The sequence below is a fragment of the Sorex araneus genome, chromosome 2 (assembly GCF_027595985.1).
Source record: "Sorex araneus isolate mSorAra2 chromosome 2, mSorAra2.pri, whole genome shotgun sequence".
Lineage (NCBI taxonomy): Eukaryota > Metazoa > Chordata > Mammalia > Eulipotyphla > Soricidae > Sorex > Sorex araneus.
This window is the reverse complement of record NC_073303.1, coordinates 306,269,771-306,297,020: the sequence shown is the minus strand read 5'-3', so window position 1 is coordinate 306,297,020 and position 27,250 is coordinate 306,269,771. Positions and strand designations below refer to the sequence as shown.

The following is a 27,250-nucleotide window of genomic DNA, read 5'->3' as shown; positions in this document are numbered from 1 at the left end:
ATAAATCCCTAAGTGTGGTATCTCTGGATCAAAGGGAGTTTCCATTGTTATTTCGTTAAGTAATCTTCACACTATTGTCCACAAAGTCCATACCAATTTACATTTCTAGTAATAGTAAATCAAAGTACTTTTTCCTCCACATCCTCACAAAATATGGAGATCGGATGGTTTTTCTTGTAGTATTCTGCCAGTACTTTATGTATCTTGGATATTAACTCTTTGTTGGATGAGTGGTAGGCAAATAATTTATTCCAGTCTGTGGGCTGTCATTATATTCTGGTCATCATTCCTTTTGAGATCCAGACGCTTCTTAGTTTAATTACAGTCTCATTTGTTTATCTTTGCTTCTACTTACTAGGTCAGTGGCATTCATCCTTAAAGATACCTCTAGCTTCAATGTCATGAAGAATTCTGTTTTGCTTTTTTTTTTTTTTTATAAAGAAACCACTGGACCTGGGCTTTTGTTCTTAGGGCAACTTGATTACTACTTTGATTTCTTTGCTTGTTCAAATTTTCTGTTTTCTTCTTGTTTGGAATATTGTGAGTAAAAAATGTTTCATTCTTGGTTCTCCAATTTTCATTTAAATAATATTTATTTAAATTTTCACATAATCTCTTATCCTTTGTATTTGCGTAATAAATTATAACTATTTTTTCTTTTCTGTTTTTTTTTAAATCAGCGTTTATTCTCTCTTTTTTGTGTGTGACCAGAGTCAATTTTATTGATTCATAAATTGCTCTAGATGCTTTCACTGATCTGTTAGATCATCTTTTGTTTTCTTTTCATTTATTTCTACTAATTTTATTTCCTTCCTTCTGCTTTTCCTGTTTATTTCTCCTTTTTCAGTTCCTTCAGATATAATCTTAGGTTTTAGTCTTTTTATTTTTTAATATAGTGTCTTAGAGGTACACATGAAGATCAGATGTTTCTAATTTTGATAGTTTGATTTTCTCGTATTTTTTAATGTTGTAATTTTGGCCATATGAGGGTTTTTTTTTTTTGGCTAATTATGTATTCTGAAAATTTTCTCTTCTTTGTATTATTTTTAGAGTTAGGTCTAGGGTTGGAGTGACCTAGTGAGGTGCGTGCACTGCCAATAGTAAGCCCTGGACATTGCCAGTTTTTACCCAAAAAAACCCCCAAAAAATAGATTTATAACCTGTTTTGAATTAATGTTTGGACAACATGAGAGTTTATCTTTCATATGTGAATATATGCTTTAAAAATATAACTACTGGGACCAGAGATCACATCAGGGGTTAACGTCATTCCTTGCATGTGACTGACCAAGGTTTGGTTCCTGGCACTTGGGTCGGTCCCTTAGCATTGCTCAGCTCTACACATTCATGGCCCAGGAGGGGTCCCAGCGCTGCTGAAGCACCAAGCAGTCCCAGCCCGGTTGGCTGAGAGTCACCGGGAGCGGCTTGGATTTCCTATCCTAAATTCACATATTGTAAATACTGCCATTTAATATAATAATAGTGTACTACATGGTAATAAAACACTTATGAAAAAATTTCTAAAACAATGTGAAGAATAATACTGTTTTACAGATTTTTCTCTGGCTAAATAGAAGACCATTTCTCATGTCTACTTCTGAATTCAGTCAATTATATTGTGTTATGCCATGTAGCCTCTAGAAAACTGTAGAATCCTTGTGAGAGGATTAGAAAGTTCAATATGCTTAAATATTATAATGAAAATAGTTTTAATGTTATAAATTCTACTGAAAAATGTATCCTGGGAGTTATGTTAATGCTGTTTTGACAACCTCTGGTATAAGAACTTATTGATTAATTTCTACTTTAATTCACTTGGAATTTTATTTGATGAATACTATTTCTTGACATCTCAATTTATTATCCAATTTATATTTTATAATAAAATGTTTGAATGCCTTCTGATTTTCCACAAAAACCCTTTTTATTTACCACTTCATTGCATTTGTTATTTTTATTATTGTTGTGGCACCGTGTTTGGTGCTACTGGAGGAGTGGAAGGCTGGTGGCATTGGAGATCAAAACCAGGCCTAACTATGCAGAGCACGAGCTGCTAATTGGAGCCGCATATCCTGGTCCCCAGGAGGTCATTTTTGAATTGAAGTAACATTGGTTTATAACATTTCATCCGTTTCTGGTGTGTGAAATTATCTTTCATTACTAAATTACATTTATTATCAAAAGTCTGGTTTCTGTCTATTACCATATAATTCCATCAATTTAACCTGTTACCCTTCTGTTCCCCCCTTTTCTAGCTATATTGTTTTGGATTTGTTTATTTAGTTTGGTTTTATTGGGGAAGGGTGAAGGGGTCACACAGCAATGCTCAGGATTATTCCTGGCTCTGCACTCGGGAATCACTCCTGACGGTTGGGGGGAGCCCGTATGGCAGGGACAGTACAGCCCTACCGTTGGACTATCTCTTCAGCTCCTACCACTATTTTGTTCTTGTAGTTTGTTTTGTTCATTCATTTGCTTTATTTTAGCACAAGTGGTATTACATAAGTGAATTATATAGTGTTTCTCTTTCTCTGTATGAATTATAGTTAAGCCCAATACCAATTATGTTTATTCATACTGTTGATAATGCTGGGATTTCATCTTTTTTCCCCAGCAGTAAAGAAAGATGAAGTCCTGATTTTTAAAAACTTTTTTTACTGTTTTTGAGAAATCTCCATACTGTTTTCCATAGAAACTGAGCCTGAAGACATTCCCATCAATAGTAAAAGAGGCTTCCTTTTCACCACATCCATCTCCACAAGCACTGGTTATTCCTGGTCATTGATACATTGATATCTCATTATTTTTTATTTTATTTGCTTTGTGGGTTTTTTTTTTCCTTTTTTGGGTCACACTTGGCAATGCACAGGGGTTACTCCTGGCTTTGCACTCAGGAATTACTCCTAGTGGTGCCCATATGGGATGCTGGGAATCGAACCTGGGTCAGCAGCATGCAAGGCAAACCCCCTACCCCTGTGCTATCTCTCCAGCTCCTTGCTTTGTTTTTTTATTTTGTTTAGTCTTTTTTTGGCAGTGCTTGGGTCGTCTGTTAGTGTTTGAAGGACCATCATACAGTCCTAGGGACCAAATCTGGGTGCCTTCTACATGTAACACATATGCTTGGCCCTTTAAGCTATCTTGCCAGCCCAATAAATTAGTGTTTTTTGAATCTTGCAGTAAATACCCATCAGGGGATAGCTGGCCATAAGATAGTTCTTTTTGAGAAGTTACCGTATTCTTATCTGTATTGTTTATATCGGATTTACATTGCTATAAACAGTATATGATTTTTCTCTTCTCTTTGTTATCGCCAATACTTGATACTTTTTGAAAACTAGGTATTCTAACAGTGATGAGGTGATTTGTGACTTTGACTTCCATATACCTAATAATATATATGAACATCTGTTCATGTGATATGTATGTAACATTTTAGGATGACAATAGATGAATTACATAGACCTGGGATTTGGAAGCTATTATCAATGGATCAGATCCAACCAGTTTTAAATGTTGGTAGTATTTTGTTTATTTTGGTAAAGAGGCACATTTAGTTGTTAGGACTATTGCTGCTTCCTCTGTAAGAGTTCAGGGTTTGTGAGAAATCATCTGGCCTCTATGCCTTACAGTATTTACCATTTTACCCTTTAAAGTTTAATGATGACCCCCAAATTATAGGTTACAGTTTCTGATGTTACATAAAATGCTTTAGTAGCAGGGTTGAAAGTTTTTTTGTGGTAAAAGAGGAAAAAATACAGTAAATTTGTCACATCATATTGGAGAGTTAGGGTTAATCTTATTGACTTGGTGTTGGTACTATTTGTAATTTCTTATTTTTTAAATTAACTTTTGTTTGGGGCCATACCTGGCAGTGTTCAGGGCTTACTCCTCATTCTTTGCTCAGGGACCACTCCTGTTGGCCACATGGGGTTCTGAGAATTGAACCCTGGTTGACCATGTGCAAAGCAAGCTCCCTATCTCTCGGGACCCTACTTTTTAAAATTTTGTTAATGATAGAGTCAACAGTTAAGTTCCTTATCAAAGAGAAAATGTGTTATTTAACACATTAAAGACACTTGAATATTTCTTTCAAATGACTGTTTTTATAATATTAAAAAATTTCAAGGGACTGTTAAGTACAATGTTTTTGGTGGGGGGTTTGGGTCACACCTGGCAATGCTCAGGGGTTACTCCTGACTCTGCACTCAATAATTTCTCCTGGCGGTGCTCAGGGGACCATGTGGGGTGCTGGGGATCCAGCCCAGGTTGACCGCGTGCAAGGCCAACGCCCCACCCACTGTGCTGTCACTCCAACCCACGTGCAGTCTTACGTGTTTGAATGTTTTCCCTTCCAGGATGATCTTGAAGACCTTATTATTAATTGGGATGAAAGCAAAAGCATTGGTGATATTTTTCTTAAATATGTAAGTAATTTTTTAAGTTTTCTTATTGAAATGTCTCATTAAGGGCTGGAAGGGAATGAAGTTACTTGGAGGTTTTTGTTTGGTTTTTTGTTTTGTTTTGTTCAGAGGCCATTACTCCTGGCTGTGCACTCAGGGATCACTCCTGGCAGTGCTTGGGGGACTACATGGGATCTTGGTGATTGAACCTGGGACAGTCACATGCAAGGGAAGCGCCTTACCCACTGTACTATCTCTCCGGCCCCTACAATTACCTGTTTAAGTAGAGTTTTGAGCAGGGACTTGGCTCGGTAATATAAGCCCATGCCTTGTGTGCATGCGACCTGAGTTCAGTTCTGGTACCATCGACACATAAAAATAATGAAATAAGTGAGTTTTTAAAATTTTGACATAGTTCTATTTATAAAATGTATTGGTAGTATTCTAATCCTCTAAAGTAGTCTTTTTCTACATAAGTAACATTTTCTTGTTAGCCCTAAGTAATCATTAGGAACACTAATTGTCTATTGATGTTAATTACTATATATGAAATCATTTGCCTTCACAAATGGCCATAGCAGAATGATTTCTTTCTAAATTTTATTTTTTTCTCTTTCTCAATTGATGTCACTGTCTGCTGTGCGTGCAAAAAGACTTATAATAAATTGCTTCTTTATCATGATAATATCTACATAAGTAAAATTCATTTGCAGGAAGTATTGTAAATAGGATTTATGATTTTCATTGTAAAATTATAATGATTTTTATAATGAAATCATTATAATTGGATTTTTCCAATTATTTGGCCTTGGATTTTTCATATAGATTTTTGTTTTCTGGGGCTTCGTTCTAACCTTGCCATATAGTCTTAATTTTTCTTTTTTCTTTTTTTCATTTTTGTGTTTTGGATTATACTTTGGCAGTGCACAGGAAACCGTGTGTGGTGCCAGGAATTGAACCATGCTCTCTGACATGTGAAGAATGTGCTGTAGCTCTTTAAGCTCTCTCTTCAGTCCTCAATTATTTTTTTCTGGGTGGTTGAAGATTTAAAATAAACAGCTTATTGTTAAAAACCTTTATATTTTAATTTACATTATAACAAATGTGTTTTAAACTTTTATATCTGGTATGTCAGATTGTGATTATTCATCTTCAAATGTTAACTTTTAAGCTTGGCATGCATAACAAATGTGTGTGTTATTTTCCCTTGTTTCTTCCTAGTCAAAAGATTTGGTGAAAACTTACCCTCCCTTTGTAAACTTCTTTGAAATGAGCAAAGAAACAATTATTAAATGTGAAAAACAGAAACCAAGATTTCATGCTTTTCTGAAGGTAAATTTTCACATACAAATCACAGAATTATTAAGTGAAGCATACTGTTAGTAAAATCTATGTATTTGTGTATGAATACCTTGATGTTATTTGATGGTTTTAGCTGTACCTGAGTGTAACAGTCATATTTAACACCACATTTGACATACTGTGGAATAAAACCCAAGAGGCAGCTGAGCCAATAAGAATGTTGTGTATGCTTATTATTATTTTCAAGTTATATGTACCTTGGTTCTCAAACACGTGAAATTTTGGCAGTGGTATTTTATTTTGTCTTTAATGATCTTTTGTTAGTGCCTTTGTTTATATAGTCTCAACGAAATAGTTTAAAACCTTTCTTATAAGTGATGTATATTTGAAAGAAATGTGAACTAACATTGAGTAGTATATAGAAAACATTCTGTTTAAGAAATACTAACCCTTTGACTGTCCAGGAGATCATTTCAGGACTTGAAAGATAATTCCATTATAATAATATACCATTATTATTCCACCTCTTCTATTACCGTTTTTTTAGGGCTCCAATTATGGGGTGGAATGTAATGGTTTAGGATGTCTGATCTTTGCAGAATACCTTTTGAAAAAAAAATTTTAACAAATTAAATTTTTTTCAGATAAATCAAGCTAAGCCAGAATGTGGACGACAAACCCTGGTTGAACTTCTTATCCGACCAGTTCAGAGGTTACCCAGTGTTGCATTACTTTTAAATGGTATTTGTCCAATATTTTGAGTATTTTGTTTTATTTATTTATTTATTTTGATCCATACCCAGCAGTGCTCAGGGATTACCCCTGGCTTGGTACTTGGGGAGACTGTGTGATGCCAGGGATAGAAGCCAGTTCTCCTATATGCAGTGCTTGTGTTCATCCTTTAAGCCATCTCTTCAGCCCCACTTTTGCATATTTTTATGACTTTTTTTGTGTGTGGTTTTAGATAGTTGAAACTCTCATTTAAAATATTTTCTTAGGTTTAAAATTGTATATATTTGCTCTTATGCTGCCGCCTTTCCCCCTAGAATATGTGGAAAACTCTTGAAACATATCTATTTATTTCCTTCATCTACAGATATTGGAAGGGAGTTTTCAGCAAAGAGTTCATTTATTCCCCCTTCTCTTCCCTTTGTTGCCACTGTTACTGTAACAGTTGTGTCTTGCATGTCTGGTTGCAGTTCTAGCACACTGAGCCTTGGTGCTCATGGGCATTGCACAGTTTATTGCATTGCTTACACAGGAACTTCCCCCAGGCCAGATTCATTTAACTTTGGTGCTTGCACACAGTTCTGATAGGCGGTTGTTGAGATGCTCAGGCATTTGTTTGCCCAGGGGTTGAACATGTTTAGTTGCACTACTTGCCAGATGTTGGAGCTTTAGTTGGAGTGCTTATACATGTGTCGGAGTGCTTATAGACACCTCACTTTGTACCAGAGAGCTCACTGTCTTTTGTGTCTGACAGTTAAGCTAGTGGGATTAGCCTCACTAAGTGCCTGTGGATCGCATCAGGGATCAGAATCACAACCTCATGAGGCTGATGTTTTTTCTGCAGATGCATACTCCAGACCTCCAAAATTAATTTTTATGAATAAATTTTGCCCGTGATACAAGAGAATTAAATGTTTATATTTAGTTTACTAACGTAGTATTATTCAGACAGTATTAGTTTTTATATTATTAGTTTTTATATCTTTATACTTAGTATAAAAACTTACAAATAGGTCACTTATATATGTGCATATATGTATATATGTGGAGACTACTGTTTATTGTTGAGCTATTTTATAATTTGATTAACATGAACTGTAATAGTAACCTTCAGGCTGTTCTAATGTAGTTTAGGATTAGTAGCTTATAAAATTTTCCTGGTCTTTAATAGCTGTTCTAGTTTAGATATTTTAAGAATATGAATAAGCAAATTTAACTTTATAAATTAGTTTGTATCTTATATTCATTATTGTTTCATTAAGTGTTATTAGCAATCATCAAATATTTTTGAAAATAATTTTGCTCTCTAAGCCTTTTTCTTATATTTAAAAAAAGATTAGATAGCCATGGGACTAGTGAGCTATTAAGTGGAACTTGATATAGGAAACAAACAACCTGGATAAGAAAAGGCTGAATATATGCTTCTCATGAACCTCCCAAACCTGCCCTTAAAAACACCAAATGCTTTTGGGATAGAATATGGACTCCTATATGGCATATAACATATATAATGATTCTTAGCTCTTTGAGTTTCATGTTTTCATCCAGCTCTGTGTGGAGAGAATCTGAAGATTTACGGAGATCCTAAGCTTTACTGGAAGGGATTGCGTATCTCTGTAGTAAAATCTATTGTATCCTCTGAAAGTTGTTAAAAACTGATGTGAAGACCTTAGCAAATGTTGAGAGATTTGGGGCTGGAGGGAGAGCACAGCTGATAGAGCGTTTGCCTTGCACAAGGCCAACCCGGGTTCGATTCCCATATGGTCCCCGAGCACCACCAGGAGTAATTCCTGAGTGCAGAGCCAGGAGTAACCTCTGTGCATTGCCGGGTGTGACCCAGAAAAAGCAACAAAAAAAAAAAAGTTGAGAGATCTCTTAATCATGCAAAAAATACAAAAAAAAAATTATTTTTACTCTGTACAGATCTTAAGAAGCATACAGCTGAAGAAAATCCTGATAAAAGCACTCTCGAAAAAGCTATTGGATCACTAAAGGAAGTCATGACGTAAGTTTATTATTTTGTGATCTGTTATTTGTAACATTTAGAATGGAATCAATAGAATAGTCATAAATTAGAGGGAAAATATCAATAGCAAATTTTTATTAAAATAATTTATGAATTGATAAGAGTTATAAATTGAGAAAAATATCAATAGAATAATTTATTTAGCTAATATTGTATTAAAATAAATATTTAAAAAATTTATTCATCAAGAACGTTTCTGAATGTTTTAATGATTGCTTAATATTTTTTTATATTTAATGTCTGAGTACTGCTATTTATTCAGCCATTGATTAAGCTCATTGAATTGGGCATGAACTCCACATTACTTTTTTAAAAAAAATATTTTGAATATCTGTGAGATAGACCATTACAAAGGTGTTCATAGTTGGGTTTCAGTCATACAATAATCCAGCACCCATCCCTCCACCAGTGTACATTTCCACCACCAGTGTCCCGTTTCCCTACCACCATCCCCCAACACCTGCCCCCCCATCAATCTATGGGAGGCACTTTCCTTCTTGCTCCCTCTCTCTCCTTTTCCTTTTGTGCATTATGATTTGCAATATGGGTGCTAAGGGCTCATAGTGTTTTTTCAGGGCATTTGGTATTTTTTGCCATTATTTCATGTTTATCAGGCAGACTTTTTGCATATTATTTATTTTGTGGGCTAGGACAGTAGTTTTGCTGAATACTTCATGGTTTAATATACCATGACTCATATTATTTTCATTGATCCTTTTAACAAACAAATGAAGTTAGAATTTGGCATTACCATATTTCCATAAAGAAACTGAGAGTGTATTACTTGCCCAGTTTATTTGTTCAGTGTGTGGAATTACTCTACCATTATTATCTGATGGTAGAATATGCTGTTACTTAGATATAACATCTTGGACAAAAAAAGGTAATTTATAATCTAAAGTAAAAAATACTCGAGTTATTGACATGTAACCTCATCATGGTGTCACACTAGCTACTCTTGGTATAAGCCAGGTTGATAAGACATGCACAAAGATTTCTTTATTCAGCAATTATTTTTTCTGAGAAATTATAAATCTTATAGATACCTACCCAAGCTCCCATGCTCACAGTAGATTTTCAAGAATCTGCCATTTAATATTGGACTATGCTGATTTATAAACATAGAATTTTACCATGTTTGAATTCTTGAATGCTTATATATAATTGATGAAAACAATTATTAAAGTTTACTATGGTTGATTAAAACAACTATAATTTGCTAGATAAAAGAAATGAGAGCTTTAATTAGCTAGTTCCTTCCATTTAAGCGAACAAAATGAACCCACTAAAATTGGATTCCTATAGCATTAGTTATTGAAGATTAGCTTATTGATTCATTAATAGATATATACTTTAATAATTTAAGTATGTTTTTAACACTTTTTAAAAGATATAATGTGATTAATTTAGCAAATAGAAATTGCCATAAAGCCATCCTGACAATCAACTAAGGACTATTTCCATCTTTTCCAGAAGTTGGCTCCTACCCTATAGGAGTCATCCCTGTAGGAGTCACTTTCCTTCGCCGCTTCCTTTCCCACCCATCCCTCTAATTTGCATTTCCTAGCACTTATCTAAATGAAATCACATAGTACATTATTTTATGTCAATTTTTTTTACTCATCATATTATTTTGTAATTTTTTAAAAATTACTTTTAGCAATAGTTATTTTCCTCGTATTGTTTCCTGTTTCATGGACATGCACCATTTGTCTATTCATGTGTTGGTGGACACTTTGATTTTTTTCTGTTTTTAGATATCATTAATAAAAGTGCTGCAAATACTCATGAACTGGCCTTTGTATGTGCATATTGTTTCATTTCTCTTGGCCTAAATCCTGGTGATAGGAATGACCAGGAATGTTATTCATACAGTAGTGTAATAACTGATTTTTTAAATAATGTTCGGAAACCATTTATATTTTTAATTTTTTTTATGAAGTAGTTCACAATATTTAATTACACTTAATATTCGAACACCAAACCCACCACTGTCACACCTTCCTACCACCATATTTTGGATGTTTTCATTCCAAACCCCAACCCCAACCCCTGCCCCAAAGCAGAACCGAAATAATTTATTTTGTATTGCTCATTATGAATAAACCACTGAAAATGCTCCAAAAAAACTTACCTTAGGGGAGAGTATGTGAAGATTATTGTATTTCACCCAGGGGCCAACTAAGCCCTTCTATAATATACTACTAATATGTTAAATTAAACCCCACCTAACATGGTGAGCTACGCTTGGAATATGAGTGGTGTGAGGTATGAAATAAGTGGCTGCTGGGTCCAGCATTTGGCTGCCAGGGCTGGTCCCTTGGGGCAGGGAGGGGCCTCACCCGCCCCCCTCTGGGGTGCCCCAGTGAAGCAGCCTCTCATGGGTTCCAGCGGCATGGCCATGGCAGTGTCGTAGGAACCGTTTCTAAATTGAGTGGATTACTATATATACGCATTTCACTTCATAATGATCATGGAGTTTTATTTTTCTGCAGGGTGGGGATAAGTGCAAAGATCCAAGTATGGGATGCTGCTTTGGTCATACAGGGCCACCCCAGAGACTCATGAGAGAAGGAGGGGCACGTAGGGTACCTAACATGTACCCTATCCCCTGACACCACCCTCCTTTCTGTCACAGATTTTATGCCAGTTTTTGCCAAAAAGTGCGGTGTGGCCATTATGTAAAGTTAATTTTTATTAATAGTGTTGGTATTTTCTTTAAGAGAGGATGCAACAATTATACAGTGAAATATTGTAATCTTAGTTATCAAAACACAAAGTTTTTTTGGCTTTGTTAATTTTTCCCCTTTTATTCTCTTTGATTAATTTTTAATCTGGTCATTATGGTTTATTATTTTCTTCTTGTCTTAGATTTAGATTGCTCTTTGTTTCCAGAGTGTTTTAGTGGATAGCTACTGATTTAAGTGAAAAGGTGGTTTATTTGAGAATATTTTTAAATTCCCATTTATGCTATAAATTTCCTTTTAAAAACTATGTTAGCTTTAGAATATAAATTTTGATATACTGTATTTGATGTTTTTGTTTATCTAAAAGTTTTCCTAATTTCCCTTGTGATTTCTTCTCTATTTTAGAAAGGTTGTATATTCCTACACATTTTATGAATTGCTAAGTTTCCTTTTTAAGAATTAATTTTTAATTTCTTCTGCTTTGTAAAAATAGATATTTTGTGTCATTTTGATCATTTCCAACTTTATGAGATTATTTTGTGACCTACTCTAAAAATGCTCCCATGTATTCTTGAGAAGAAGAGATGTGCTGTTGTGGTATAGAGCATTTTCAGTTTGTTTTTGTCTGTGAATTTAAAGTGTGTCTCTTACAGACAGTATGTAATTGGGCTTGTCTTATTTGCTCACTATCTCACAGGAATTGCCTTTAGGGTCTGGATAACCTTTAGCTTATAAGATTTGTACAGGCTTAGTGTTTTTTAGGTTGTTGTATATTGAGTATATATGGTAAAAAAAGAGTGTAATACGAAATATATTAAAACATCTAAGTCATTTCTTGGAGTTATTTTAATATAGTGAGATATTTTTAGGAAATATATAATACATTAGCATAAAGGACTTTTCTGGGGGACATGAAATGTATGTATATTTGTTTTTATATGATTTTAAATGTTAAATAAACTTATTAATTTTAGGCATATTAATGAGGATAAAAGAAAAACTGAAGCCCAGAAACAAATTTTTGATGTTGTTTATGAAGTAGATGGATGCCCAGTAAGTACTCATTTTTATTATTTTCTCTTTTTGCTAGATTCTTCAGTTTTAATATAAACAGCATCTTTGCACTACTTGATTTAAATGGTAACTTTTAAAACTTGCCACCAAGTAATCTTTTTCATTAATACTTTCAATCTCTACAGGCTAATCTTTTATCTTCTCACAGAAGCTTAGTTCAACGAATAGAAACAGTTTCCCTAGGTGAGCACCCCTGTGACAGAGGAGAACAAGTAACTCTCTTTCTCTTCAATGATTGCTTGGAGGTAAACTTGTACTTAATATAGCATAAAATCATTGCTCATTTGTGTTTAAAGCCATGCTTAGACATATAATATGTAAAGTAAACTAATGTTTACTATAATGTTTAAAGTGAATTGACAGAATACTATTTAATTAACTTTTTATTTAATTAACAATACTGTTAGGAGAAAATCTCAAAAGTAAAAGTATGATACGCTTCTGACTTCAAATTGAAGTGAAAATGAACATTTAGTTTATTTTCAAATAGTTAAATTTAGATTAATAAATTTAAGAACTTCTATGTATGTGTATTTAAGTTTTGAAATATAAGTATGAACCTTTTATTTTGAAGTATAAGTAGAATTTTCTAGAAAAGAAGCAGTCAGTAAATAATTTGACAAAGAGAGATTTAACTTTGGTTATTTATTATGAATTATCCCTTGATTCTTCCTTTAGCAGCAAATTTTAGAATGAATGGTGAGTTTATAAGATGTGCTGCCATGATGATTCTAATTTTAAAATTCATCTAATTTAATTTTTTCTCCATCGGGTTTACTTCTGACTCTGAGCAGTGATCACTCGTGGCGGGGCTTAGAGGATGCTGTCTGGGGAACTGCAGCCAGCTGTGTTCAGGGCAAGCGTACCCCACTGCTTATCTCTCTGGCCCCAGTAGCTCTATTTTTTTTTTTTAATTTTTTTTTTTAATTTTTTATTGTGGAAAGTTACAAAGTTACAAAGTTTTCAGGTTTAAATCTCAGTTATACAATGCTCGAATACCCATCCCTTCACCAGTGCTCATATTCCACCACCAAGAATCCCAGTATAGCTCCACCCCGCCCCCTCACACCCCAAACCCCCCCACGCCCCTAGCCCCCCCACTCTAAGCCCCCCCGCCTGTGTAACTAATAAATTTCACTTTACTTTCACTTTGATTGCATACAATATTTCAACAAAACTCACTATTATTGTTTGAAGAGTCTCTCCCCTAAAGTCAGACCTGCTGAAAAGGAAGCATTAGATAATTTGTTTTCCATTGCTGAGGATGAAGAAGTATGAGGTCGAGTGACCACACTTAGCGGCCTCTCAGTTTTGGGTTTCTGTAATTTAGTATTTTAGTAACTAAGTCCAGAGAGATATCTGCCAGAAGTTGCATCGTTGCCAACTTGTACTTCTCAGTTACATTATATTCCACATATGAGTGCAATCTTTCTATGTCTGTCTCTTTCTTTCTGACTCATTTCACTCAACATGATACTTTCCATGTTGATCCACTTGTATGCAAATTTCATGACTTCATGTTTTCTGACAGCTATGTAATATTCCATTGTGTAAATATGCCAGAGTTTCTTTAGCCAATCATCTGTTTTCGGGCACTCTGGTTTTTTCCATATTGTGGCTATTGTGAACAGAGCGGCAATGAACATGGAAATGCAGATGTCATCTCTACTATACCTTTTTGCCTCTCCGGGATATATTCCCAGGAGTGGTATTGCTGGGTCAAATGGGAGCTCAATTTCTAACTTTTTGAGAATCGTCCATATTGTTTTCCAAAAGGGCTGAACCAGTCGGCATTCCCACCAGCAGTGAAGGAGAGTCCCTTTCTCCCCACATCCACGCCAACACCGGTTGCTTTTGTTTTTGGGGATGTGGGCCAGTCTCTGTGGTGTGAGATGATATCTCATTGTTGTTTTGATCTGCATCTCCCTGATGATTAGTGATGTTGAACATTTTCTCATGTGCCTCTTCGCCATTCGGATTTCTTCTTTGGAAAAGTTTCTGTTCATTTCATCAGCCCATTTTTTGATCGGGTTGGCAGTTTTCTTCTTGTGGAGTTCAACCAGTGCATTGTATATCCTTGTTATCAACCCTTTATCGGATGAGTAGCTCTATTTTTAAACTTGAACCTGCATTTATTTTCTATATTGAGACTGTGATTTTTTTTTTTTTAAAGAATTCTTTAGTAAATTTGAAAGAAAGATGATAAGGTCACCAGAGAACTCCCAGGAATGTTCTGAGAGGATTTCTGAGTCCCTCTGAGTACTACCAAAAAACTTTTTTTAAAGGATGCATGAAAAATGGATAAAATCTGTATGACATTGATGATCAGAAACTGACTTCTGATCCTTTTTATATTTATCTTTGTTTTGAATTTTTCCTTTAACATACTAGCATTTTTGTCATCAATATTAACAATGTCGGATTTTCAAGGCTGGGAGGTTGCCTAGCAATCCTGGTACCACATTGTCTTCTGAGCATTGCCAGGCACATTCCAGAGGCCCTAAGCATCACTGCGATGATCTGAGCAATCCCAGCACCACAGCTAGAGCAGGGCAGGGTTCTCATGCCCTTTTATTGAATCATCAGCCTGCCCAGTTAACCGAAAATCATTGACTAGTGATACCTACTGAGCAGCACTTGGAAGGCATTTAAAAAAAAAAATCTTTAATTTGTTTACCTTGCCTGGATAATTGAAAATATACTAAAACATTACAGTAGAAAATTTGAGTATTACTATTTTCACTGCTATTGTAAATTAGTGATAACATACTATGTAATATATAACATACTATGTAATATTGTTTCAATATGATTGTGACATTTGTAACCAGTCACAATTCAATGACTAAATTAATATAAATCATTTGTGTTAATGTTTTTAATTTGATACTTATAACTTTGAAAAAAGTGCTTTTTGCAAGGTTTTAATGGAAATGAAAAATAAGTACCTTATAGAATTTTGCTCGCTTACTCTGGTGTCACTGGATCTCTTCCTTTCATGAGACAACTATTTAAAGTATATGCTAAATACAACACCTTAAGTTTGGGATTTTTTTCATGTGTTTTGTGTATTATATAGTTGCTTTAATCTTCTTTCTTTAGTAGTCTGTAAATAAAATGAAAATCTGAACTACTTCTATGTAATACTTCTTAATCCACAGAACCTTGAAGAGGATCTGAGATAATTGTGAATTCTGTTTTTAAACTGAAATCAATTATGTTTTGAACCTGAGAGAGAGATCCCAGAGCAACAATTCCTGAACTTATCCTACTTTCTTCCTACTACTCACAATGCTTCTAAGTTATTTCATACTTTGGGACCTTTTGCAGACCCTACCCCTATTTCCTATATTGAGCTTTTTCATACAAATATGTATGTTTCTGCTACACAGTGACTTCTGTGAGTCTGTCACATGCTAACCGTACTATAAGAAATTACTGTATATTTTTTACATTAACTTTGCAATGACTAGTTGTCAGTTGAACATATAGATTTGTGATTAATGCCATTTTTAAGTATTTTATATTACTTTAAATTCATTTTACTGACTGCTCTTCTCTCACCTCCTTTCTTCCCCCTAATAATCAGGTGGCAAGAAAACGACACAAAGTTATAGGCACTTTCAGGAGTCCTCATGGCAACACCCGACCTACAGCTTCTCTAAAGCATATTCATTTAATGCCGCTTTCTCAAATTAAGAAGGTATTGGATATAAGAGAGACAGAAGGTATGCTCATTGGATGAACTGTTGGAAAATGAAAATTGTTCACATTCATTGTAGGCTAGATTTACTACCTTATTTATTTTTCAACCCTTAAATTGTTTGCATAAGTCATACAGTTCTGGTAAGTATCTGTTATGCTTCTTGCTGTTTTGCAGGGTGTTACTATGAGTATCGGAGTGCATGTATCTTTAGATTGGTATTTTATAAGAAATTTTAACAACTCACATTGTTATCTTTGTTTAATTGTTAAATACTACATTTAATAAGGATTACATAATCATTAAAAAAATCTATTGTGGGGAATTAGCAATTATGGAAACTTAGTTTTTGCAATAGCTTCTATTTTAGCATGTTGAACACAAAACATTTTGTAGCAGCTTTAGTATTAGGATATTTTATTTCTTTGAACTTCATGTAAGTAGGCTCAGTTACTCAAATATTATAATGCCATTTTAAATTAAAACATAAATTTCACATTCTAAGAAATCTATGAAAAGCTTCATCAGGGCCAAATAAATAGTTCTATGGTTAAGACATTGACCTCTTATGTGGCCAACATATTTTGAGTTGGCATTTCGAGTCCCTGAACCACATATAGTCCCCCAAGCACCATCAGGAGAGATCCCTCAGCACAGCCACAGTAAGTCCTGAGCACTTCTGGGTGTGGACAAAAACAAACAAACAAAAGCTTTATTAAAGTTATTAAATGCTATGGAGAAAGTACAGCGTACTTAATGGCATCAAATTATTATTTTAATTTTCTCACACGGTCATGTGGTGGTAATTTTTGTTTTAAATTTTTTCCAGGGTTTCAATTTGATATTATGATTTTCTCTGTCCAAAAAATTGAGAGGGTGGGAATAGAGAAGAGATAGTTTCATTGGAATTTTGTTGCTTTCTGGGAACTAGCATAAATCTTATCATTTTCCAAGGAGTAAAACTTAATGTTTATGATTATTCTGAAACCCTAGATTGCCGTAATGCTTTTGCTTTGCTTGTGAGACCACCAACAGAGCAAGCAAATGTGCTGCTCAGTTTCCAGATGATATCAGAGGAACTTCCAAAGGAAAATTGGCTAAAGATGCTATGTCGACATGTAGCCAACACCATTTGTAAAGCAGATGCTGTAAGTTCTTAAAACACTATTATAATGAAAGTTTAAACTTTGCAGCAATGCATTGAGTAAACTTGTATGTTTCTAGGATTTGTTAATTATGAATGCAGGAGAATTTTAGCTATGGATATATTAAGGAGAACTGGTATTTTGAATGGTTTTTGAAATAGAAACATGAAGATTCCTTTGAGAGCCTTGCTTACATACAGGTCCTAGAAGTCGTACAGCTTCTGTGGCTCTCATTTCGTGAGGCTTCTGGGACTTGTAATATGCTAGGTGGTTTTCATTGCTGGTCTTTGACCTCACTTTTTATAAAATGAAGGGTGTTTAGTTTATTCTTTTATTCAAAGCAGTAAAGGAATTGTAGCAGATTGCTTTTTCTGTCAGACAAGTTGCCAATTTAGTTTTCTCAGTCCATCCTCTTGAAGTCAGATGCCATCATAAATATATGATTACCTTTACTCAATACAGATTAAAGTGAAGATATGTGAGAAAAATTTGTTCCATTAAAAAGTTCATGGAGGGGCTGGAGTAATAGTACAGTGGGTAGGTGCATGCATTTGCGTTGCATGCGGTTTGATTCCCAGCATCCCATATGGTCCCCCGACCGCTGCCAGGAGTAATTCCTGAGGGTAGAGCCAGGAGTAACCCCTGAGCATCGCTGGGTATGACCCAAAAAAAACAAAAAAAACACAAGTTAATGGAGAAAAATATAGTTCTAGTGCATATGCAATAGAACAGTGACTAGAAAAATGATGCAGAAATCTTTTGTTATAAAAGTTACACTATTCACTCAAGGTCAAATTTTTTTCTTAGGTCTATGAGTCTGTATAACAATGGATTTATATGAGGTCGCATTGCCTTTGTAGAATTACTCCTGCCTTTATCAGGATGCCAATGACTAGATGGCTACTGCAGTTCTCTTCAAATTTATAACTACAGTACTGAAGTCTATAGAGTTCAAAGAAATTTCCTTCAAATACATTTTATTGAATTACTAGTTACAACATGGCCAATGATTTTAGAACTGAAATATGAGTAGCTAATGAAAAAAATTTCACAGAGTTAACCACAAGATGGCAGCAAATATTCAACTATGTTCAGATTAAATGACAATTTTTTTGATTATAAATTTTTTTTAAGAACTAAATTCAGTGGCTTCAGTTGCTCATATGAGCATTTGCTCATATTTAAAATAATATACTTGTTTTAAAAGGGAATTTTCTAGATCACCCTTACCCCAGAGTGTAGGGTGGACAGAGCAGGAAAGAAATCAAGTGGGGGAGGATGACAATGATAAAGAAAAGTGGCGAGGGAAGAAAGGAGATCAGGGGCCTCTGGTATACTGGTGATGTGGGCGAGTGCTGTAGCTGTATTTCTAAACCATGGGCTCAACAACACCAAACAGTACAATCACCACACTTGAAAATGGTCAAGACCGTAGGCTGGTGGGAGGGTGGCAGGCGTGGGTGGAGGCACGGCATGGAGAGGAATTTGGGAACACTGGTGGGTGGAAGTTGGTACTGGTGGTGGTGCTAGAACATATGCCTAAAACTCAACTATCAATAACTTTGTTAATCACCATTCTTTTAATAAAAACATTAAAAAATACTTCACATGTAGGTCTGGAGAGAGGATAGTCCAGGGAGTAAGGTACTCGCTCGGCATGCTGCTGTCTTGCAGAGCTGCGTGAGGTCCCCTGAGCAGATGTGGTCCCAAAACTGTTTCAGTTTGAAAGAAAACAATCTAGTCTTGTTTGACATGTGAAGCTAAGGCCAACAGCTTCAAGCTGACGATTAGAATAGAGGTATCCTTTACTTGCTTAAACCCCTGAATAGTTTTTCTTTTTGTGGATATGATGTTCTGTATTCTGTCGCTTCACATTGAAGGTTAGCGTTTTAATCTGTTGAAGATCTTATCTCTCAGAATACATATGTATGTTTGGTCTCTTGCTGACCTGTGATCTTTAATTGTGCTCCATATATTGCCTGAGGTCAGATGGTAGTTTGCTGAAGTCCCATTGCTCATTTCTAACCCCTAAATCAGAGGAAGACTATAATTTTATTAACAAATGAGTTTAAGTGAGGCTTCTAATCCCCTACTATTTTGAGTAGTTGAAGCATCAACCTGAGGGGCGAAGGAGCTAAATGACAGGGCTAGTGTACGTGGTTTACATGCCTAAGGCCTAGCTCCTATCCCTGGTACATGGTCCCTTAAGACACCACAAGCACTGGAAAAATAGCCCCTGAGTACATGTATATTTCTTTACAAATCAAGCTTTTCCCACATCTGGGGGAGGGGGCGTGCACATGTGTTAGTGTCTAGTGTTTATTACTGGTTCTATGCTAAGGGGTCACTCCTGGGGGGCCTCAGGGGACCGTATGTGGTGGTGCCAGGGATAGAATCTGGGTGAGTCACGCCCTGCCTGCTGCACTATCTCTTCAGCCCCCTTAGCCCACCTCTTGGTAATTGCCAGCTACTTTGATGGTTTAAACTTCTAGTAGCATTATTTATTTATTTATTTATTTATTGTTTCTGGGGCCTGAGCCAATGGTGCTCAGGGATTACACCTGGCTCTGCAGTAAGGAATTGCTTCTGGCAGACTTGGGGAACTATATGGGTTGCTAGGGATCAAACCCCAGCCAGGCGCGTACAAGTCACCTAACCTACTGTACCATCTCTCTAGCCCTTTTTGGTTTTTGTTTTTGGACCACAAGTGGCAATGCTCAGGGCTTACATCTGGCTCTAGAATTACTCCTGGTAATTCTTGGGGATTACCAGGCTTTGGGAACCATATGAGGTGCTGGGAATCAAACCCAGGTTGGCTGCGTGCAAGGCAAGCGCCCTACTCACTGTATTGTTGCTTTGCCCCTTATGTTTTATTTAACTTGAAAAACAAAAAAACAGTAATTTGGGGCTAGGGAAATGAGGCAAATGATCCCTAGCACTCATGTCACTCCTAGCTTCAATTAGTACCCATCCATCCTGGTGGCCCTGAGTACTTCTGAAGGCATAGCACTGAACCAACAGGACTGTACCCCTGTACCTGAGTATTGCTGCCCAGGGTAACTGGGTCCTCAGCACCTTGGGTGTGGCTACTCTTTTTTTTTTTAAGTGACATTTTTAAAAACTATTGATAGCAAGTACTGAACTCTTGCTTGGCTAGGGTTAGATAAGCAACTATTGATTAGTTAACAAATGAATCAAGTAAGAAAGGCCCATATCAGACAGGGGGATTTGGTTTTCCAATGAAATTGACAACTTTAGAAAACAGACTCCTGGGAGGAAGTGATAGTACAGTGGTACTATCACTTGCCTTGCATGTGATGATCTGGTTTTCACCCCCAGCATCCCTTATGGTCCCCTGAACCCTGCCAGGAGTGATCCCTGACTACAGAACCAGGAGTAAACCCTGGCCACCACTGGATTGGCCCAAAAACCAAGAGAAAGCAAAAAGGCTCATTGCCTGAGTGTCAGCGGTGGAGAGCTAACGCATAATTGTAGACCCGAAGTATAATGTTTAACATCTTGTGTTTATAAAAGAGTTTAACTTTTCATTTCAAAGGACTTTGCTGTCTTATCTTGTTTTAGCCTTATGATTACTATGGGTTAAGTATACTAAGAATTTTCTACATTTTGTAGATGAGAAAATTTTGAGATAAACCAATAATCGCGGGTTGTATAAAATCCTCTCCAAGCCATAGAATTATAGTTCAAGGAAATAATTTATAGTGTTAGAATAGTGAGGCAGCTTGCCAATTAATAGCTTAGATTTATATATTTGAAGTGAAATTGGCTGTAGGAATATGCAAAAGCATGTCATTTAACTTGTTTTCTTTTGAAAGTACAAATATAAGTTTCAATAAGTTAAATTTCCCAAGAGATTAATATTGTCTCAGATTTACCCTTGCCTCCATAATGCACTTTGCACATATGTATACACAGAATTTTGTACAAAGTTTTGAGGTGGGAAGCAGCTACTTACCTTCTAATTTCTATCCGTTGCTACTCTAGGAATTGTTGATCTCTGTTTAGAACCACTGGTTTAAATCTACAAGTGTTAACTAATGATATGTTACACAAATAATATCAGCAAAAATACTGAGTAGATTTTATAAATACTCAAGAGAATATGAGTAAGTGCTTTAAAGGTTTGAATATAGAGATAGTTGTGTATTTCTACTTTTATATTTTAAAATAATTTAAAAAATTTATTTTATGACAGGAGAACCTTATTTACACTGCTGATCCTGAAGCCTTTGAAGTAAATACAAAAGATATGGATAGTACCTTGAGTAGAGCATCTAGAGCAATCAAAAAGACTTCAAAAAGAGTGAGTCTTATAAAATAATTATTTACCATATCTCCAAAATGTATTTTTCAGGGAATATTAAAATACCATTGCTATTTGATTTTAGGCAATGACCTATGGAGTTAATAAATTTTGTTCAGTGTATTCTTTGAACAGTAATTATAACTTCTTATCCCTCATCTTCTTGTTATAGTGATACTACTCTGCATTATACTTTCGTAGGAATGTACTAATGGTATTTTAGTTTAAGGAGTGTCTGTTCATTTTAAATGTTAAATATTTTTCAGCAAAACGTCTATAACAAAATCAGGAAACCTTGAATCTATTGTTGTGTGATTTTTTCTTTTAATGTTGAACATTCCTATTTACCTTTATCAGAATTGTTGAAGGCAACATACTAGCAACGGGGCTTTTTAAAAGTAGAACTAGAATTTAAATATTCAAGAAAGATTAGCAGTCATAGTTCTGCTGCTGGAGTCACTTAAATTTATTGTTTTCTTTGTTTTCAAAGGGAGGCCTTATATTTTAATCATCTTTGTATTTCCCCAGCATTCAGCATGAGTGATGCTAGATAAAAACTCTAAATGGTGATTCAAATGACCTTCTGTACTTTTTCAATAAAGAAATTGAGTGTAAGTGGTTTTGCGCTTAGGTCTCATCACTCTTGTAGCGTTATCAAGCAGGAACCCAAGTGCTCCTCCCTTGGGCCGGTTTCCCTCTGTCTTAGGCCTCCGCTGTGCTCTGTGAGTGCGTGATGGAGCGGCCTGCGGTAGAGTGCAGTTTCTCACTGCTTTGTCTGAAGTCAGTCGTGTACTGTTGGCAGAAAAAAACAGATGAACCTTTGGCTTTGTGTTTGTGTCATTCTTACCAGCTAGCTGTCTAGCTAACTGCAAGGCTTCTTACCCTCTAGGTGACAAGAGCCTTCTCCTTCTCCAAAACACCCAGAAGAGCCCTACGGAGAGCTCTCATGACGTCCCAGAGCTCTGTGGAGGGAAGGAGTCCTTCCAGCAGTGACAAGCATGCACTGAGTCGTCTGTCAAGCACTTCATCATTAGCAGTGAGTAGCTTTGCTTAAAGGGTAAATGGCTTAGATGTCTGGAGATTGAAATCTCAGTGCCCCCATTTCCTTCCCCGACCCCATGAAGCGCCTCAGTCTTTGTTTGCCAGAGACAACTGAGAAAACCTCAAAGAAACTAGATTTATTAATTTGCAGTTTATTTGGTGTGAAATTTGTACTGGGGTTGAGATCTGTTCTAAATTCTGTAGAAAAGAAACATGTTCCCTGGCCAGAGATGGCACAGGGTTAGTTAAGCCACTTGTCTTATGGAAAGCCAATCCTGTTCCAACCCCAGCACAGCGTGTTTCCCTGGGCACACCCAGGAGTGGACTCTGCAGTGATCTGAGTCCTAGGTCAGGAGTAGACCCTGAGCACTGCTGGCTGTGGCCCATACCCGCCTCTTCACTGAGGAAAAAAAGAAAAATGGTATTTCTGACCTATCCCTCTTCTAATATGAGTGGCGGTGTTTCGGTTTATAAAGGTTGTCTCCAGTAATATAGCAGAGACTGAGTTATATTTTTGCTATTTCTGTGATGAGGAGGTTATAATCTCTGAAACTAAATTTGAGAGGATGATATAAATTTTAAATTTATCTGCATATTTTTTAATGTTTTCAGAACAATCCAAATTCCCAGCCTTATTGGATGTTATTAGGAGGACATTTGTAACATTTATTACTATCACTAAACATATATATGAGTTATATATCTCTTTTTTATAAAATTTTCAGTCTACCCTTCTAAGGATAAGAGAAGCAGTTACTGGGGCCTGAGTGACAGGACAGCAGGCAGGTCACTCTCCTTGAATGTAGCCAGCCTGGTTTCAATCCTGGCACTATGTATCGTCCCCAAAGCCCCACCAGGAGTGACCCCTGAGCACAGCTGGATGTGGCCCCGAAAGAGGAAAAAAAGCGGTAGCTGTCACTTATGACTTATGTCACCCTCAATAATTTTCTTATTGTCATTCCTATTTTTGTAGATGAGAAAGAAAAGAGTTAATATTGCTTATTCTTTATTGTTACTGAAAGGAGTAAATAAACCAGTTCTTGGAAGTAAACATACACATACATGCATGTGCACATCACACAGATGTTACTTGATTTATATACTAAAAAGCAGTTTTAGTAGTAGTTCAGTAGTAGCATTTGAACTTGAGTGTTCACATCCTGGTTCTGCTGTTTACAAGTTGTATGATAGATCCCTCTGTCTCTGTCTCTTCCTCTCCCTCTCTCCTTCTGCATCTCTCTCTCTCTCTCTCTCTCTTGCTCCTTCTCTTCCTCTCCCGCTCTCCCACTCTCCCTCTCTCTCTTTTTCCCAACAGTGCTCAGGGATTACTCCTGGCGGGCTCAGGTGGACGGCATGCAAGATAAGCACCTTACCACTGTGCTGTCTTTCCAGTCCCTGTGGTTTTTCTGTCTTCAAGTTTCCTGTCTTGAAATGAATCTAACAGTAGTTGTAAGGATTACTACATGTAAATTGCTTCGGGTAGTACCTGGTACATAGTGAGTGTTTTATAGTTGCTACTTATTATGTTATAAAATATACTTGATACTCAAATGCTTTTACTAAGAAGCTAGTTTAGCAGTACTCCTACATTTAAAAAAAAAAAGTAATACGCCAGAATTAAAACTAAATCTTTGAGTATGTTTATACGGATTTTTGATCAAGGTTAATCTTAAGCAAATGGGAAAGGAGTTGTACTCAGCTGGTAATATAGATATACATCAAGAAATCTGGTCAGTTAGAAATATGTTAAACTTGATTTTAAGTTAGCATAAATTCATTAAGATCAGATGATAAGTTTTATAAAATGCACTATCACTTATTTTATACATCTAAAATAACTTGTAACATTTTTCAAGTAAAAATAATTGGGTTTTAGGAAGAATTTTAGAACATTATTTTATATTATATTTTGTCTCATTTATGTAGACAATATCCATAAGAAGTACCTAAATTAAGCCATTCAGGTCCTCTTCTCAATTGCTTATTTCTATTCTAACAGATTACCCATTCTGTTTCCACAAGCAATGTAATTGGATTTTCTAAGCATGTTTATATTCAGCACTCAAACTCTACTGGTGGGCGTTCTCAAAAATCCTGGTTTCGATCTGTACGTCATTCTGCCTCACGAGCTAGCTTTTCAGAGATACTAGAAGGAAATGTTAATTTTTCAAATTTCAAAAAAAGATCTATCCAAGTCATCTTTGATATTTGTGAAGAATTAGGAGATATGCCAACCAGTAATGGAAACAAGCCTCGTGAAGTTTAATGTGAGCTTATTAGCTATTTAAAATTATATTTTAAAAATAGGAAGTATGTTTTTCATTAGAATCACTTATTTAGGTGGGTGAAGACTTTGGAATTAACTTTATGACTGCTTTGAATTCACAACATCTTAGTCTGAATAGAATTTTTTTTTGCCTCTTGGCACATAAAAATATTTTTGCTCATAATATATTTTTAAGTCCAGAAAAAAAATCAGTCCCGTTAGATTTTTTTTTTTAATTATGGAAGTGATCATTTAAAAAAAGTAATGATTTTCTTTTAAAGGTTTTATAGTCCAAATCATATTCTTAATTTTAGATTTATGGCATTTATATAAATTTATTTTTTTAATATGACAAGTTATAATTTTCACCTAAGGAAAAATCTGAATTTTAATAATACCTACTTAAATCAACAATGTATTATCACTTGAATGACAATACCAACCTGACTATAAACACTCTATTTTACTATCTTATTGATTACTACTTATAGCCCTGCTACTTTTTTGGCACTTAGGTTTACAATTACTCATTCATTTTATGTTAAAATAAAATAAAACCTTCCTTTCTAATTCACTTTCTTTACACACTGTGCTTTAAGTGTTTTGTTATTCTTGTGCATGTTTCTTATTGTTACGTATTCTGATGATGTTTAGCCTTGACCTCTGAAACAGTAAATTTAGGTAGCTAAACATTAATATTTCTTTTTAGAAGTTTCTTTTCAAGAGCTGCTCTCTGGCTAAAGAAAGTTGTTTTTTTTTTTTTCTTTTATACCTTTATTTAGATACTGGGAGTTAATTTTAACTGAGAGTTAAAATACTATTAAAAATTCTGTTTTGTTTTAGGCACCATGGTTTACAAAACACTTACTAGTACTATTTATACATGAAACATTCTAGCACCATATCCTCCACCAGAGTGTCTGCTTCTCTCCACCACTGCCCCAGGGTTCCTTTCCTTCAACCCTTCCCTCTGAGAAGCTTCCTACTGAAGACCAGTTTTTAGTTTTTCTTACCTTTGGGCACTTGTTGTACCCCTACTAGGATTCTTTATGTCCCTCATCTGAGATGTCACTCTGTGTCTGTCCCTCTTATTCTGACTAACTTCACTCATCATGGTACTCTGCAGATCCGTCCACTTAGCAACAGATTACATGATTACACATTGCATTATTCACTTATTGAGGTACAGTGATCTACAATACCAGTAATGATGGTAAAGAAAAGTTCAAGAGGGAAAAAAAGGAGTTTGATTATACCTGTACACATGAAAGAGACAACGTAGCATCAAGTCATTCATGTATGTGGCTTCAGTCACTGCTTTAATAACATCTTGATCAGATTTTACATGTAGTAAAATTACACACACGTGCATGCACTATAAACACATTTCCAGTCACACACGTAACAAAAAGTTTCTAGGAATATATGACTTTAAAATTTAGAAAATTATTTCCCGTCAAGTTGTTTCACTCTCAGTTTTGTTTTATTATTAAGAAGAAAGCTACTAGGGTGTTTTGAATTTTCTTGTTTTTTTAACTTCAAAATATCTTTAATAATTTATAATTAAAAAAATAATCTGAAACAGTAAGCCAGTACCTATTTTCCAGCTAAATGAATGCAGTCAACTTAGTCTAGCCATTCATTTCAGAGAATAACAGTTTCAGTTGTTCTCTTCTCATCTACTTCCTTAATTTTATTTTATTATTTTATAAATTTGTTCATTGAATCACCGTGAGAACAGTTACAAAGCTTTTGGGTTTAAGTCTCGGTCATACAATGATGAAACGTCCGTTCCTTCACCAGTGCACATTTTCCACCACCAAAAACCCCAGTATACCCACCATCGCACACCCTCCCCCTGCCTGTGTGGCAGGTGATCTCACAGTACTCTCTCTACTTTGATTACATTCAGTATTTTGACACCAGACCCACCATTATTATTTGGGGTTTTCCCCCAACACTCAGACCTGACGGAAAAGCAACATTAGACAATTTATTTTCTATTGCTGATTATGAGTAGCATATGATTTTGGAATTCTGAAATTTTAATAATGAAATCTGGTGGGATTTGTGCCAAAAGCTGCTGAGTTCCGAGATTTGTTTGTGTGTCTATGGGATCAGGGCCGTTAAGCAGCTTAATCAGTAGCCAGAGAGACTTTTCGTGGGCAGCGACTAGGTCTGGGGTTGGGGGAGGACAAGGGCTGGCTCCACCCCTATCCTGCGAGGCCCCCGAGTGTCCGGTCACTGCTGGCCCATACCTGACTGTCCACTGACCTGTGACTTCCCTAATTTTAATTTCTTGTATTTAATCAAGGAGTTTAGTATTTAAAATATTTGTAATCCATTTCTGTGGTGATTTATGAAAAATGTAAAAATGATATGTATGATGTTGAACTAAGAGGAAAAAACTAAATATAGCTTACTTGTCTTTACAGGGCATTCCATCTCCCTCCCTTGTCAGCCTTCCTTCCTTTTTTGAAAGACGAAGTCATACTTTAAGTAGATCTACGACTCATTTGATATGAAGCTTGAAAGAACTTCTAATTTATAGGA

The 27,250-nt window shown here is 35.6% G+C and overlaps 1 protein-coding gene across 1 annotated transcript in view; it reads left to right on the top strand.

Annotated features, from left to right (window-relative positions):
- ECT2 (epithelial cell transforming 2) overlaps positions 1–24,653 on the top strand; it is a 57,880-nt gene extending 33,227 nt beyond the window's left edge. Inside the window, 12 exon segments of the mRNA XM_055127267.1 lie at positions 4,356–4,424; positions 5,622–5,732; positions 6,347–6,443; positions 8,355–8,436; positions 12,119–12,197; positions 12,344–12,463; positions 15,808–15,946; positions 16,915–17,069; positions 21,283–21,390; positions 22,280–22,426; positions 24,431–24,607; positions 24,609–24,653. Coding sequence (XP_054983242.1) covers positions 4,356–4,424; positions 5,622–5,732; positions 6,347–6,443; positions 8,355–8,436; positions 12,119–12,197; positions 12,344–12,463; positions 15,808–15,946; positions 16,915–17,069; positions 21,283–21,390; positions 22,280–22,426; positions 24,431–24,607; positions 24,609–24,653 — 1,329 coding nt within the window.
- The last annotated feature ends 2,597 nt before the right edge of the window (positions 24,654–27,250 follow it).